The sequence below is a fragment of the Lissotriton helveticus genome, chromosome 1_1 (genome assembly GCF_964261635.1).
Source record: "Lissotriton helveticus chromosome 1_1, aLisHel1.1, whole genome shotgun sequence".
In the NCBI taxonomy this organism is placed as follows: Eukaryota; Metazoa; Chordata; class Amphibia; order Caudata; family Salamandridae; genus Lissotriton; species Lissotriton helveticus.
This window is the reverse complement of record NC_136057.1, coordinates 311,336,998-311,354,188: the sequence shown is the minus strand read 5'-3', so window position 1 is coordinate 311,354,188 and position 17,191 is coordinate 311,336,998. Positions and strand designations below refer to the sequence as shown.

Sequence of the window (17,191 nt, the reverse complement as noted above, 5' to 3'; positions counted from 1 at the left end):
CCTTTCCAAAGAAGAAAATGCTTCACGAGCTAAACAAGGAACGGAGGTGCAGTTCCACATTTGAAGGTGCAGAAAGAAAGGAACTGATGCCAGCGCACATGTATAGCGCGTACATGCCGATCCCCTTGTCACTTCCAGAGCATAATGGAATCAATGCAGAGTCACATGACATCACACACCGGCATGCAGGAACACTACTTTTTCAGTTTACCAGATGCAGTTTGGGACCTGGGGATATTCCCAAGGGGAGGGCTCTACATTTAGATGTATCCATCAGTAGGAGGACTATTTCTTCAATCGGACATACTCTGCTCTGCAAGCTCAGGGAGTTCTCAGTTTCCATATTGACACTGTCCCGCTTATAAAAGTATCCATGTGTCTCCCATTGGGAACTCAGTCTTTCCGTGGTGAGAAGTACAGCATGCTTTTCTGTCAATTGTTTTGCTTCATTTCTCGTGTCAAAATGTTTTTTTAAGAGCATTTATAATGGATACATACACATGAAGATATAGGATTACCAGTTAACATTTTAAATATATAAAATATCACAGAAGACAGAAATAATTGAAAGTGACATAAGATATATATGGTAGAGAAAATGCTAAGAAAGAAAATAAGATATAATAAGTTAATAAATATACATTTTCTAATATATAAATACCATTAAAATAATTATAAATAGAAAGATATGGAAAAGTGAATAAGGACAGGGTATTTTCTCTGGAACAGTTCCCTGTCTTTTCTTACAATTGTTTTCATATGTTGTTCCAAGCTGATTAAAACTATTTCCTTTTCACTGCTAGTGAAAATCATGCACATTAAACGTGTGCTTTACCTTTTACAAAAAAAGCATGCATGTTTATATTATTGCTCCTTTGTGTTACTCCCGTTTCTCTTATCATTACTAGTTAAAATAACGATGATGCTGAAATTAACATGAAAATGCCCACAATTCATTGACCTTGAAATTTATAGTCTGCTAGAGGGGCATTATAACTGGTGCATTGCACATACAAATTATTCCCAAAAAGCTTTCTTGTATATATTAATAATACGAATGACAATAACTGGTAAAGCGTAAACGACAACACATACATTGAAAGGAGCACTGAGAGACCTAAACTATATTATATATATGACTGACGACTACCTGTGAATTTATATTGCAAGACATCTAGAACTGGCATGCAGCAACTTTAGAGCCTGTATGGTTGAAGGTCGAACACATGCCACCTGGAATATCTTATCTCCCCCCGAATCCCATCCCACCTATCCCCCCTCGCCCCCCGCCCTTCCCCCCATCTTTAATGCTGAATACATGGTAAAACAATCTGAAGGACCCTGGATTTTCTGCAAATGTACAGTGCCAATCTGAAAATAGTAGTAGCAGAGAGCAAACAGAATAAAAGCCCTGAAGCTCTTTCCATACTACACACCTGGGTCCTGCAGATTAGTAGTGGCAACTGGTTTCTTGAGCTCATAACCCAGAAGATAGAGTGCTAGGTTGGGTGGGTTCAGTTCCAGAGAAGTGATGAGAAGATTCAGGATGTTGATTCTGGTCTCATGACGGATATGTGAAATTTTCTTCTCCGATTTAAGTTCTGTTGGGAAAAATAAATAAAATATAAAGTTGCAAGAACCACATATACTAAAGCTATAGTAACATCACTTATCAATTCAGAAATGCCCTGTTAATATCACTTCCTTCTGGGACATGAGGAGGCAGCTCTGTTGTGTCTACTACCTCAGTGTCACAAAGATTGTTAGTAGACTTGAAACACTGCGGTTAGAACACTAGATTATTTTATTTCAAAAAGTCTTCATTACAACAGTTTTTGCTAGGTCCTATTAGAAAATAAAAGGTAAGAATTATTATCCTCTAGGTTAACTCTGATGCCAACAAGGAAAATGCAATGCAAACCAGTTTGTTTTCTCATTTAAGTTTGACTTACACATCATTAAAAGTGTATATACTTGTATTTTTATAATTCAGAACTCCTAAGCTTGGACATTCTATTTATGGGACCTGGGTTCTCATTTCAAAGAGCCTTTTGCGATCAGCTACTAGCAATATAGACTGAAAGGAGATTCCCTTAAATTGAGTAGCGTTGACCCAAGAGAGAAGACCTCAGATTGATATGGCAGAACATTTTGGACACATTTATTTTTTGGGCCTCAATAAGAGAATAGCTTTATTTGAACATAGTTTATGCTTATGCTGACATGTGTACCTATGTGAAGTCATGAGGCCAATATTCTACCAGAATTGGATTCCAATTTTTCACCCAAAATTCCTCACGGGAAAACTGAAAAATACACTTCCCTTGGATATGACATCGTTTAGGAATAATGGACAGGCACTGCAGACTGCTCCTAAAATCCTTAAAGTCGATGCGGAAGACAATAATTTAGCATTTTCCAGGCAGGCATACAACCAGCTTGAGGCAGCAAAAGACTAGTTCCTCCTGGCTACCTACAGTTTGGAAACATGTACTTTTCTGCCTGATCACCTTACCTTTTTTGCCACCTCTGGGTATATTCCTGCAATGAGATGCAGGAAACATTAATAGCAGTTTCCACTGTCAGAATACCATTATCCCCAGAAACGACTTTAGTATTGATAAAGACAAATAATAGGAAGGGACGGAATGGAGTGTTGTGTGACATGGGACAAAACAAACTATTTGGTGGCCCCCAGCAAAATTACATCTTTCAACCCCATGACCTGGGAGCATTATTTCAAGGATACATTTGTGTCTGCTGAGGAAATGCCAGATACGGCGACCTATACCTGATTTACACTAGGACAAACCTCGAAATGCTAACAGTAGAATGAGTGGTTGTAAGGTGTTTGTGTGTAAGTTCTAATTACGTTTGTGGGTGCCCTCTTTGGACATTCATGTTTTGTTTTTGTTTTTTTAATATTTTAATTAAAATTTATATCAGCAAGCAGACAGAACAAAAAAGAATAAATGAATAATCATGATACACAGTCCATCTTTTTGGTACCAACATACACAAATCTTATTAAATTACAAATTAATATCATCAAGACCCAATACAACAGAAATTCATATCCAATTAGATAAAGGTGACCACAGTTTCAGACCCATTACTTTATGCAAAACAGGCTTGTCCCCACCGACAGACTGTAACACAGCGTTTTTAGACATCTGTCTTTCAAACAGTGCTGGGAGAGTATGTGTCCCCTGTTTTGCCGACCGTGCAGCCAAGTTTGTCTTTACTACGTATTTGCCCCCCTTTTTTAGGTCTCGTGGCGATTACCACGCGAAAGCGCTGTCTCGCCAGAGACCTATAGTCACCGGCTCAGCTTCCCAGGAGACAAGAGATGGTCACGATCATTTAAAAGAATCGGATCGGAGCGGGCCGCGTGCAGGCGAACACGCGCTCCATTCAGCAGACCGGAATGAGCTTAGAATGCGCGCTTAGACTTAGCTTTCAGTTTCGTTCTCTGGCACTGCTGTCGGTGGAATGGAGGCGGATGGCCTGAGCCTGCAGCACTTTCCGGGAGCCTCGCCTGGTTATTTCATACCAGACGCATTTCCTGCCACGGTTTGTATTGCCCTTTTCTCATTGCTCTCTGACGCGCGTTCGTTTGTAAATATAAAACTCCGAGAGACCCTTGCTCATAGCGCCGTCCTTCATGGCTCAGGCACTCTCTCTGGCCAGGACTATCCTTCACTCCGGACAGGTTTTCATGTTGTCGCTCCTGGCCAAAGGTCTCCTCTGTTGCTCTGGCAGTGCCCCCTTGCTCTTGCCTCAGGGCAGCCACCCCCCCCATCCCCTCCTCTGGGCCCCTGACAGGTGACAGTTATAAGCCAAGCCCCCCCACGCGGGGTGACTGGAGCCTGCCGTGGTGTGGAGCTCCGTCGCCCGTCTCACCGGTCAGCACAGTCCCTCTCCGGCCCCGGTATTATTGGCCGCTCAGCTGGGTTATTTTGAGGCGGGCACAGATGATCCCTTTTCATGGCTGCCGCCCTATGACCCCCGTGCGCGTTTTCGTGAGTGACGCAGGCAACGCAATGGTAAAGGCCGAATTACTGAGATGAATTTATTTTTTAAACTTTTGCTCATGAATTTTATTTTGGACACTGCTGGAAACCGAAGCCTGCCGTGTATTTACAGAAAAGGAACACAGGCCACATGCCTTCCGAGCGCAGTCATGCCGGGAAGCCTCAGCCGCAGCAGTCTGTCAGGTTTTTCCCAATCTCAGGCCGCCATTAGTCCTGTTCTAGACCACAGAAAAATAACTTTTTGTGTCTAGAAGGGACTTAATTTTGTAGGAAGTTGCATTCTGTCCAGGCTGACCAGTGTTAAAAAAAATCACTTCGGCTTTGACAACGTCTTTTATAAGTTTAACTTGTCGGCCTGACACAATCCTAACAGCCTATCAGAGGAGAAATCTTTCCCTATAGTACTGTCCCTGTCTGAGATTGGCCCACTGGCCTAATGTGACCTTATGACCCCCAGCCACTGGGACAGCATGTAGACAGGCGTAGTCCTTTGCAGCTTTCCACAAACCACCGTGCTCGAGGAATTCAGTAGGATTTGATCAGTTCTCAAGCTAGACTACAACTCCCAGAAGGCAGTTGGTTAACAAAACCAAGATCCATAAGCACTGCCAAAGCCCATAGTTCTGCAATTAATGTGCTGATGCATGCAGTATTAGGACATTAGAGGGAGAGAGGTGTAGCATGAGTAGACAAGAAGGTCTAGCATTCATATAGAGGCAGAAGGATGTACCCATATAGCAAACTGCTCTGGTCTGAGCCAAGATTTCATTAAAGTTTCAAACCAGTGGCTGATACTGGCTGGACAAAGAAAGCCAACAGTTGAAAGGGGTAGATTCAAAGCCCACTCTATGTATATTGTTAGCAATAGGTCTATCATTGTCAATACCCAGACCTAAAATGCTAGGTCCTGGTGAGCAGAATAAAAAGCATTTAAAATGCAATAGGTCTCGCATTTACACAAGTTAAAGCTATTGGCATTGTAAATGACAATGCCTTTTATTTAGGTTTTAAAAACAAATACAGGGGTTGCCCTTTTACTCTCTGGGGATGGCACTACTGGATGCTGCCCCTTCCTACCAGGGGTGGCATTTTAGCCCCACCCTCTTGTCACTTGTAAGGTTTCGCTTGACTCTGCCGGGCAGATGTGACCTTCCTGCCTCTACAGTGGGTAGCTTAATGTTCCAGCTTTGTTATGGGGCTTACTCGTGCCACATGCTGGGTTTTGCTTTACTCTGTGCTCCCTGACAGTTGTGGGCATATTGTAGTTTGATGAGAGATAAGTGCACCCCTTTCCCTCATGCTGTCTAGCAGGTGTGGCCCTCCGAGCCGAACCATTTTTTCCTGTTACAATAGGTTGAAGGGAGTACCCACGAACACCTCCGGGCTATGAACGCAGTTCATTGTTACTTCGCCACAGCCTATCACAGCATGTGACACCTGTTTTACCTTCTAGAGCTGGTCCACCCTCCTGTCACTAGCCACGACTCTTCAGAGCTCCCCACAAGCCCTCCAGTGTGAGAGAGTAGCCTATCTTCAAACTCTGTATGCTTCAGTGATGTCACGTAAAAAACTTCAGATATTGTACCACTGTCAATTATCTGTGTGTTAACAGGTGCAGCAAGACTACAAGAACAGTGCTTCCTTATGAAAGGACTTGGAAATGTATAAGCAAAACAAAAATTAAAATGCTTTTAAAGAATTACTTGGACTAATTTATCAGAATGGCGTGTTCATGTCTTTCTAATGCGGCACATTAATTTTCACTTTTATATAGCGCAAACTTTATCCGCAGGTATCAGAGCGCTTTAAATCAGCATACTTATAACAAGCAAGACTAGCACTCTATATTACTGCCAACTTTGCTTAGCATAAGCAACCGCTAACCATTCACAAACAATGTTTATATACCAATTGCAAATTAAAACAAAAAAATGTAATGCAAAGCATTGTCGTTTACAATGCCGGTAACTCAAACTTTAATGCTGCGAGACCTATTGCATTGTAAATGCTTGTTTGAAGTTGGTGAAGAAACATTTTGAATGGTACTCTCACCTCCCTCATCCGTTTCTCCTACGACATTTTCACTGCCATCCCTCGCAGTAGGCTGCTCTTTCGTTTTTCCACTACGCGTGGTAACTTTCGGCGGCATTTTTCTTCGAGCCGCTACCTGAGCTCCTCCACGCCCACGGACAACTCCACAATGTAGTCCGATCAGGTAGGCAGGGAGCCGCCAGAATGGAGCTCTTCGCCGGAGACGGAGGAGACCTGCAACCATCCGGGCGGTGTACGCGGAACCGTGAGAGATTGATACAGGTGCTTACAATACGCCAGGGCTCCATCTCAGACGACTGGGAAATACTCGTGACAGGCACAGGTAACTCCGTTTCTTTGTTTTGGTTTTTCTTTTGTCGGTCTCGCAGTATTACGAGGTTTTCGCCATAATCTATCCTCGTGAGCAGGGCTTCTCAAACGCGCCACGGGTCAATGCGGGTACCAATTCTCTTCCCAAAGACCCGGAGCGAGGGACTGAGCTGCTCACACAGCCCACGCCACGGCCGCCATCTTGCCTCAATGCAGACCTTCGGACATTAATGTTAAGCACAACTTTTTTGCATAACAAACTTTATGATCAAAGCTCTTTTCCAAGCAAGCCAACACTAGCTGATGTGGAGTATCCTGGTTTGTTATGGTTCATGCTATGCCAGTGGAATGCTAACTGAATGATGCAAGATGGAAAGCTGGGAGTGGTAACTTACAGTTGGGGAAGGGCTGAGCGCCTGGCTGGCTGCTCCTGGTGGGGCTGAATACTACTGAACTACTTATCTGTAACCAACTTACATAAATCATCTTGAAACTTCACATTCGGCCTGGACTTGATCACAACATGATTGAAAATGACTAGGATCCCATTTCACAAAAGTTAAACAGATAGTAATGGAAAAGCAAAAAGAGCTTCAGAAAACAGAGACCTACATGAACATCATTACCACCTGATGCTAATGGCTTGAAGCAAAACAAGGACTCCGAAACTAAGCCTGGAAGGTCTGTCCAAGGACAGATAAAGACAAAAATGCAAATTGGGATCTTCCACTTCTGTGTATAAAAAAACAAAGTCTAGCCAGTCACAAACCGTACTCAGGTGCTGTGTGCTGTGGTTGGGGTACAGAGTATGTAGCCATGCAGACATGCCTACCTCGTATTTCCAGTTATTCAATTGGTGTCTAAATTCTAAAGGGAAATGTACTGGAGTTTACAGTAAATACATTTCAGTCAAGTACTTTTACATAAATAATTTCAAATTATTTATGCATGAGAAAATTGGAGAGTGGCAAAATCATATCCAATGAAGACTCACTGGGAAACCAACAGAAGATGCTTAATGAAATATGTGAAAGTGGAAAAAGCAAAACAGTTTTTCAGGAATCTCCCACTATGACTCGTGTAACATGGACAGCAAACCCCCAGATCGCCAAAGCTGCTAGATTTCGTGAGAATCCAGTAGTAAAAGGGGAGAGCTGGAAATTAGTTTGTTTGTGGAAACTATGTGATGGCAAGTATATGCAACACTTCAATTTAAGTCTCAAATGGACCACTACTAATATATATTGACTACAGCAAGGTTATTAAGGCCAGCAGTGACTCATCGGTTGCACAAATATATAAATTAATTTGTTATGCATATATTTCTATTGCTCTACCTAGTACCCAAGTGCTCAAAGTCCCTACTTTACTTTGATATCTCCACTCCTCTTTATTGCTCTGTATGAGCTATTACAGCATGACAAAAGATCAAGAAGCTCTAGCAATATGAACTCTCCATTTGGTTCACACGAGGTCTTTCATAGACAAATGAAACACAGTTGTATACTGTACATACCTTCCTCTTCAAGGTTAGTGAATTCTTCTGCGTCTTCACAATCAAGGCATTCAACAAAGCCGGCCATCAATCGGTCGCTTACAGCCTGAAGCACAAACCAGAAGGTACATTTTACTTACCCAGTAAACATCTGTTCGTAGCATTCAGTGCTGTAGATTCACATGCTCTGCATACTCCAGCCATCTAGTGTAGGTCCCAGAATTTTGCAACTTTTTTTGATCTTCGAAGAGGTTTGAATCACAAGACCTGCTGTGATTCCACCGGCTGCCAAGCTGCATTTTAGCAATTTAACAGATGACTTGGACAACAACGGGAACGGCTCAGGGAATGAGATCAGGAGTGTCCATGACACTTGAAGAGGAGAGGGGCCTTGCAGTGCAAGGTGAACATAAGCCTTGTCTCCTGCTCTCGGATAGCCTTCAGGTGCATGAACGTAGTCACTTTAAGTCTTGGGGTTGTGGCTCGACCCTTAACACCAGAAACGGACGAAGTGGGGATCCGTCACATCACTCTGCCTGTGACAACCCCCACAAGGCTTAAACTCTGTGGAATAATTAGGGGAAATTTCCCTTACATACTGTTGGAAGAAATTGTGAAGAAAAACTTCAAAAAGGCTGAGGAAGCCCCCAATAAGCCGCTGTTGGTGTGGAAAGAAGGAAACTGATCGGTGCCGACTATACGGACCTGTGAATGTCATATCGGAAGCAGACGACAACGCAGGGTCTTCAGTGTCACCTACCGGTGCACAAAGGTATTGCTCAAAAATGTGTCCGGAACCAGTCTGACTCCAGGAGAATATTCTGAGGTGAGGAATCAGCAGCTAGAAGTCTTTCAGAAAAAGTCATCCTCCACTGTATCAAATTTAACCTGGTACTACCCTCTGTATTTCTGCCTGGGATGCAGAGATCCCATCATGGATGGTTTGATATGGTATGGCTCGAACTCTGGGTCATCCTGAGGATCTACTACATAGTCCTCCCATGGCTCATCGGCCCAGCCCTCCCACCCGCGTACGCTCTCCCACCTCCATGGTGTAAAGGGTTCCTCATCACGGTCTTGGGTATAATCAGAACTACCTGGCTCTGAGTCTGTATCTTGAGGCTCATGTTAAACTGAGCAAGTACAAAGCAGTGGTGGTGGAGATGTGAGTGGCAGTGGTGGATAAACATGGGACTGGTGGTAGAGTCTCAAACCCTTTTCGGTGCAAAAGACATAGCATGTAGCACCTCCTAAAGTCTAGGCATCTTTTTTCATATGCCAGAATACTGGTGCAGGTGGTCTGTCATGAATCTTGCCATTGTCTAAGTGGATAAAAGTCTTCTTTTGCATCTCATTCAATACATTTGCTAGCTTCTCGAAGATAGAGCCCTTGGAGTCCCCCGACCATGGAGTCAGCTTTGAGTGCTGCTTCGGAGCCTGTTCCAATGGTCTGGAAGTCTTTAATATCTCTTTCGGCTCCAAAAGGGGTAATTCTCCAACTTTCTGCCTGCATAGGTGCCCAGTTTTGTAATGGGAGGTCAGTGGGGTGATCTTCGATGCCCTTTGGTGCCTTCCTAGGCACGACAACATCTTTAGTCCTGAGTGTAACAAACTGGATGCACTTCAAACAAAGGTTTATGCCTTTTGTGGCTCTGCACCAGACTATATGTCCGACTCCCTTGGGAGCGGTTCTCTAACCTTGCCATTTTGAGTTTGTGGCCCTCAGACTGACCTTGAAGCACGCTCCGAATGCAGTACATGTTGGCTCTCACGCTTGACAAATTTGATCTCCTCAAAGTCAGAGCCTTCAGAGAAGCTGGTCTCTATCTCTTCTGGCTCATAGTGTACCTGGAAGTGCTCATATATCTTCAACGATTAATATATTGGGTGTTTGAGACAAAAATAGTTTTTGCATTTTGTACTGTGCCACCTTCCCTCCTTCCGATACACAAGAGTCTATTTACACCAGAAGCCAAGGCAGACAACAAAGGATGTTTCATGAGAGGCAAATATTTGAGATGTCATGTCAGTCGACCAAGAGTATTTGGCTTGCGCTTGCGCTTGGGGAAGAAATAAAATGGAGTGCAGGCCATGACTCCCAGGCACATTTTTGAGGATCGCTTGATGAATTAATGCTGAATGAGTGGTTTGATGCTACAATACTTTAAGGTGCTCTGAACATTAACAGGTGTAAATCAGTGCAGTCTTCCTCCACAGGACCAAAGCTACTTGACCCGAAGTGTAATCAAATAAAACGGAGGCCAAACACAATTAAACGTGTGGACATTGGAGCAGCGTCCTCAAGCATCTGTGGTCAATAGTCAAAGAAAAAAAAACTGAGGCAGATCTAGAGTGCTGTTTAACTGTGCACAGTGGGGGGAGCCACAACAGGTCTTGTGATTTTCACTTATTAGAAGAAAAATAAGTTGCAAACATTCAGACACAACACTAAAAGGCAGCAGTATGCCAAGCATGTGCATTAACAGCCGCATTTAGTATAAACATATGTTACAGATTCAGTCCTGTGCAAACTATTGAAAACAAGGACCTACCAGAGTTGGTATAGAACCACATACACATCATAACATACAGTGGTGCCCCATACTTAGTATGTCCATATGCTAATGATAAATATCCCAACATCTATAAACTCTTCATTTATTGATTTAAGGGTTTTGCAGAGTGCTGCGTGACACATTTCTGCCCCCTCTCAAAACTGTCCATTTGGGTGGAGGGAGAGTATGTGTCCAAGAGAACTGCAGAAACTTGTAAGCATTTGTTTTCGAGTCAGTAGCAGTTTGAGAGTACATTCCAGATCCTTTACATGAAGGATTACAGACTTAGAATGTTGAATGAATATGCAACTTACCAGTATGCATCTGTTCTTGGCATGTAGGGCTGCTAACATTCATATCTGTAGCATAGATCGCCGCCTAGTGTTGGGTCCGGATGATTGCACATTGTTGTCCTGGAAGAGTCTTCGAAGTATCACGAGATAGGTGGCTCCTCCCCTGGACTACAGTGCGAATGGGCATCGACTCCCTCCCCAGATTGTTTTTAGCCATTGTGGCAAAGATGGAGTGTAACTGAGAAAGTGATGGCCATGCTAGAGATGAAATGCAAGAAAAGTCTGCAGCCGCTACGGGCGCCGGGAAGGAGGGCGGGCGATATGAATGTTAGCAGCCCTACATGCCAAGAACAGATGCATACTGGTAAGTAGCATATTCAGTTCGAGGCATGTGGGCTGCTAAATTCATATCTGTAGCATAGAATACATAGCAGTCCCTCCATTAACGGCGGCCGCCCGTGCCAGTGCAGAAGTCTGAAAAAGTGTTTTAAGAACAGCCTGTCCTACAGCTGCCTGCTGTTTGGAATGCACATCTACACAGTAATGTTTGGTAAACGTATGTGGTGTAGACCATGTGGCTGCCCTACAAATGTCTTCCAAAGGAATGTTACCTAGGAATGCCATGGAGGCCCCCAGTTTGCGTGTGGAGTGTGCTCTGGGGGAGACCGTTAAAGTGCGCTTAGCCTTCTGATAGCAAATCTGAATACATTTAACGATCCACCTGGCTATTCCTGCTTTGGAAATGGGGTTGCCTTTATGCTGGGCTGCGAAGGCAACAAAGAGTTGCTGTGTCTTTCTAAAAGGTTGTGTTCTGTCAATGTAGTACATAAGCGCTCTTTTGACATCAAGCGTATGGAGCATCCTTTCCGCCACCGTTTCTGGGTTGGGAAAGAATGCGGGCAGTTCGATCGTTTGATTGACATGAAACTGCGACACCACCTTAGGGAGAAATTTGGGGTTAGTGCGCAGCACCACCCTGTTTGAATGAATCTGTATAAATGGCTCTTGAATGGTGAGCGCCTGTAGCTCACTAACACGTCGGAGAGACGTTATGGCAATGAGAAAAGCCACTTTCCATGTGAGGAACTGAAGCTCACATGAATGCAGAGGTTCAAAAGGGGGACCCATTAATCTGGTGAGCACCACATTGAGGTTCCACGCAGGAGCTGGCAGGGTCCTGGGAGGGATGACCCGCTTCAGCCCTTCTAGGAATGCTTTATTGGCAGGCACCCTGAAGACAGAGAGGTGCTGCCTGTTTTGGAGATAAGCCGCTATGGCGGATAAGTGTATCCGAATGGAAGCGTATGCTAGATTGCATTTGTAAAGATGCAACAGATAGCAGATGATATTAGGAATGGATGCATCGAGCGGGTTGATAGCGTGCTCGGTACAGTAGATGACAAACCGCTTCCACTTAGCTGCATAGCAAGCTCTGGTAGTGGGCTTCCTTGCCTCCCGGATGATGTCCATGCATTCAGGGGCAAATCAAGGTAGCCAAACTCTAAGACCTCAGGAGCCAGATTGAGCTGCTGCGGATCTGGGTGCTGAATGTCGCCACGGTTCTGCGTTAAGAGCCGGGGTGTGAGGTGCAGTCTTTGATGCGGTACCACAGAGAGTTCGAGGAACGTGGTGTACCACGTTTGTCGCGCCCACGTTGGAGCAACTAGAATGAGCGTCAGCGAGTGTTGCTTTAGCTTTTTTGCCACCAGCGGAATGAGAGGCGCTGGGGGAAAAGTGTACGCAAATCTGCCTGACCAGTTCATCCATATCGCATTGCCCTGCGATAGTGGGTGAGGGAACCTGGCGGCAAAGCTTTGGCATTTTGCGTTTTCCTCCGTGGCAAACAGGTCTATCTCTGGATGACCCCACTGCTGGAAGTACGGGCGGAGTACTGATGGATGTAACTCCCACTCGTGCATTTGGTGACTGTACCTGCTGAGCAGATCCGCCATCTGATTGTCCGTGCCCGGGAGGTGTTCCGCCATGAGGAAGATGTTCCTTTGAATGGCCCACTTCCACATGCTCTGAGCCAGATGAGACAACTGTGGAGAGTGCGTACCTCCCTGCTTTTGAATGTAGTACATGGCTGTCATGTTGTCCGTCCGGATCAACACGACTTTGTTGCACAGATGTACTTTGAAGGACTTGAGTGCCATGAAGATTGCCATCAGCTCCAAGTAGTTGATGTGCATCTTCCTTTGTTGCGTTGTCCATAGCCCCTGCACTGTATAGTGGAGCACATGAGCCCCCCATCCCTGGAGAGATGCGTCCGTTGTTAGTGTAATCTGTGGCACAGGCTCCTGGAACGGTCGGCCCTTGCAAAGGTTGTGTGGATTCCACCAATGCAGAGAGCTGTATGCCCGACCCGTCACCAACACTAGGTCGTTTAGCTGTCCTTGAGCCGGAGTCCACTGATGCGCTAAGCATTCTTGGAGCGGACGCATATGGAGTCTCGCGTGCGGGACTATGAAGATGCAGGAGGAAGTCATGCCTATCAACTGCATGAACACTCTCGCTGGGAGTGAGTGTTGCGGTCTGAACTTTTGGATCAGCTCCTGGATGTTGTCGATCCTCGCTGGGTTTGGCTGAGCTGTGGCAGCCAGAGTATTTATCGTCGCGCCCAAATACTGCCGCACATGGGCCGGCTGAAGGTGTGACTTCGGGTAGTTCAGTGTAAATCCTAGACTGTGAAGGAGGTGAATGGTGTGGGACATGTCTGCGGCGCACTGCTGGGCTGACTTTGCCTGCACGAGCCAGTCGTCCAGATAAGGGTAGACATGTATACCCTGTCTCCGGAGGTGTGCCGCCACTGTCGCCAGACATTTTATGAACACTCTGGGAGCAGTGGTCACTCCGAAGGGGAGTACCTTGAACTGGTAATGCCTGTTTTGGATGGTGAACCTGAGGTACTTGCGGTGGGATGGGTGGAGTGGTATGTGAAAGTAAGCATTCTTGAGGTCTAAGGTTCCTAGGAAGTTTTCCCGTTGTAACAAGGGAAGAACCTGCTGCAGTGTCAACATGTGGAAGTGTTCTGAAAGAATGTACTGGTTTAAGGGGCGTAGGTCTAGAATCGGTCTGAGTGAGCCGTCCTTTTTTGGGATTAAGAAGTACAGGGAATAAACCCCCGTGCCTTCTTCCTCCACTGGCACGAGCTCTATTGCGCCTTTTTGCAGCATCACCAGAACCTCCTGCTGCAATAAGTGCAAGTGCTCTGCTGACATAGGACGGTGTTTTGGGGGCATGGGTGGTGGGGTGGATGTCAGCTCCAAACAATAGCCAAACTGGATAAGTTTCCTGACCCACCTGTCTGTGCTGATGGACTTCCAGACGGGCAGGAACTGTTGGAGTCTCCCCCCCGACAGGTGTTGGATGGTCGGGGGGTAGTGACAGGGAGTCACTGTTTGTTGGCGGCAGAGGAACGGGAACTGTTGTTGCCTCTGCCTCTACCCTTGGCACTGATTCCTCTGTATCCACCTCTGCCCTGCCTGCTGTAGGAGGATTGCGCACCACTTTTATTGAATGGCGTCTGCTGCGACATGTGCCCCCTGTTAACACCTCGATTGCCTGAGAGACGAAAAGTGTTCCCTCTAAATTGTTGTGACTGGAGAGCTCCCATGGACTTGGCAGTCTCGGTATCTTTTTTGATCTTCTCCAGGGTGGTGTCCACCTCTGGGCCAAACAACCTGTCTGGATTAACGGGCTGGTTGAGGATTGAATATGCTACTTACCAGTATGCATCTGTTCTTGGCATGTAGGGCTGCTAACATTCATATCTTAGCATTAGATCGCCGCCTAGTGTTGGGCTCGGATGATTGCACATTGTTGTCCTGGAAGAGTCTTCGAAGTATCCTGAGATAGGTGGCTCCTCCCCTGGACTACAGTGCGCATGGGCATCGGCTCCATCCCCAGATTGTTTTTCGCCATTGTGGCAGGAGATGGAGTGAAAGTGTAAAGGATGTCCATGCTAATGAATAAATACAATAGTATATCTGCAGCTGCGACAGGCACCGGGGAGGAGGGCGGGCGATATGAATGTTAGCAGCCCTACATGCCAAGAACAGATGCATACTGGTAAGTAGCATATTCAGTTCGAGGCATGTGGGCTGCTAAATTCATATCTTAGCATAGAATACATAGCAGTCCCTCCATCAGCGGCGGTTGCCCGTGCCAGCTGCAGAAACCTGAAAAAGTGTCTTGAGAACAGCCTGTCCTACAGCTGCTTGCTGCTTGGAATGCACATCAACACAGTAGTGTTTTGTGAAGGTATGTGGTGTGACCCACGTGGCTGCTCTGCAAATATCCTCTAAAGGAATGTTCCCTAGGAAAGCCATGGATGCCCCCAGTTTGCGTGTGGAGTGCGCTCTGGGGGGTATTGTTAAAGTGCGCTTGGCTTTCTGATAACATATCTGGATGCACTTAACAATCCACCTGGCTATCCCTGCTTTAGAAATTGGGTTGCCTTTGTGTTGTGGTGCGAAGGCAACAAAGAGTTGTTTTGTCTTTCTAAAGGGTTGTGTTCTGTCTATGTAGTACATCAACGCCCTCCGTACATCTAAGGTATGAAGCATTCTTTCCGCCACCGTTTGCGGGTTTTGAAAGAATGCTGGTAAGTCGATAGTCTGGTTAAGATGAAACTGTGACACCACCTTAGGAAGGAATTTAGGGTTAGTGCGTAGCACTACCCTATTTGGGTGAATTTGAATGAACGGCTCTTGTATGGTGAGCGCTTGCAGCTCACTGACACGCCTCAGAGACGTAATAGCTATCAGAAAGGCCACTTTCCACGTAAGGAATTGGAGCTCACACGAGTGCAGTGGCTCAAATGGTGGCCCCATCAGTCTGGTGAGAACGACGTTGAGGTTCCACACCGGAGCTGGTGGCGTTCTTGGGGGAATGACTCTCTTCAGACCTTCAAGGAAGGCTTTAATGGCGGGCACTCTGAAGACAGAGAGGTGCTGCCTGTTCTGAAGATAAGCCGCTATGGCTGAGAGATGTATCCTAATGGAAGTGTACGCCAGATTGCACTTGTAGAGATGTAACAGATAGCAGATGATGTTGGGAATAGAAGCATCTAGTGGGTTGATGTCATTGGACGTACAGTAGATGACAAAACGCTTCCACTTAGCAGCATAGCATGCTCTAGTAGTTGGTTTCCTCGCCTCCTTGATGATACTCATGCATTCTGGAGGTAGGTTAAGGTATCCAAACTCTAGGACTTCAGGAGCCAGATCGCCAGGTTGAGCTGTCGTGGATCTGGATGCTGAATGTCTCCATGGTTCTGCGTCAAAAGGCTGGGCGTGAGGCGCAGTCTTTGATGCGGCACCACTGAGAGTTCGAGGAACGTGGTGTACCAAGCTTGTCGTGCCCACGTTGGAGCAACCAGGACGAGAGTCATGGAGTGCTGCCTTAGCTTTCTTGCGACCAGCGGTATTAGAGGGGCTGGCGGAAAAGCGTATGCAAATTTGCCTGACCAGTTCATCCATATCGCATTCCCCTGCGACTGTGGGTGAGGGAACCTGGCGGCAAAGAGTCGGCATTTTGCGTTCTCCTTTGTTGCGAACAGGTCTATCTCCGGATGACCCCACTGCTGGAAGAACGGGTGGAGAACCGAAGGGTGTATCTCCCACTCGTGCATCTGATGGCTGTATCTGCTGAGCAGATCCGCCATCTGATTGTCCTTGCCCGGGAGGTGTTCTGCCATGAGGAAAATGTTCCTCTGAATGGCCCACTTCCACATGCTCTGAGCCAGATGAGACAGCTGTGGCGAGTGGGTGCCCCCCTGTTTCTGAATGTAGTACATCGCGGTCATGTTGTCCGTCCGGACTAGCACGACCTTGTTGCTCAGATGTACAATGAAGGACTTGAGCGCCATGAAGATTGCCATCAGTTCCAGATAGTTGATGTGCATCTTCTGTTGCTGCGTCGTCCATAGTCCCTGCACTGTGTAAGTGAGCACATGTGCTCCCCAGCCCTGGAGAGATGCGTCCGTCGTCAGGACAATCTGCGGCACGGGCTCGTGGAACAGTCGGCCCTTGCAAAGGTTGTGTGGAGTCCACCAATGCAGAGAGTCGTATGCCCGACTGGTAACCAACACTAGGTCTGTCAATTGCCCACGAGCCTGTGTCCACTGATTCGCTAAGCACTCCTGGAGCGGGCGCATATGTAACCGTGCGTGAGGGACTATGAAGATGCAGGAGGCCATCATGCCGATCAACTGCATGAACACTCTCGCTGGCAGGGAGTGTCTTGGTCGGAATCGTTGGATCAGTGACTGAATGCTGTCGATTCTGACTTGGTTTGGCTGAGCCATGGCTGTCAGGGTGTTGATCGTAGCACCCAGGAACTGCCGGACATGTGCCGGCTGAAGATGCGATTTTGGGTAATTTAGGGAGAAACCCAGATCGTGAAGAAGGTGAATTGTAGTCGACATGTCTACGGCGCACTGTTGCTCTG

At 46.2% G+C, this 17,191-nt stretch overlaps 1 protein-coding gene across 2 annotated transcripts in view; it reads right to left on the bottom strand.

Annotated features, from left to right (window-relative positions):
- The window catches only part of NUP205 (nucleoporin 205), a 920,380-nt gene that overhangs the window by 358,904 nt on the left and 544,285 nt on the right, over positions 1-17,191 (bottom strand). For both annotated transcript variants that reach the window (XM_078671666.1, XM_078671676.1), the window contains exons 20-21: positions 7,912-7,996; positions 1,437-1,601 (exon numbers count right to left, since the gene is read on the bottom strand). In XM_078671666.1, coding sequence (XP_078527792.1) covers positions 1,437-1,601; positions 7,912-7,996 — 250 coding nt within the window. The remainder of the gene's footprint in view (positions 1-1,436; positions 1,602-7,911; positions 7,997-17,191) is intronic.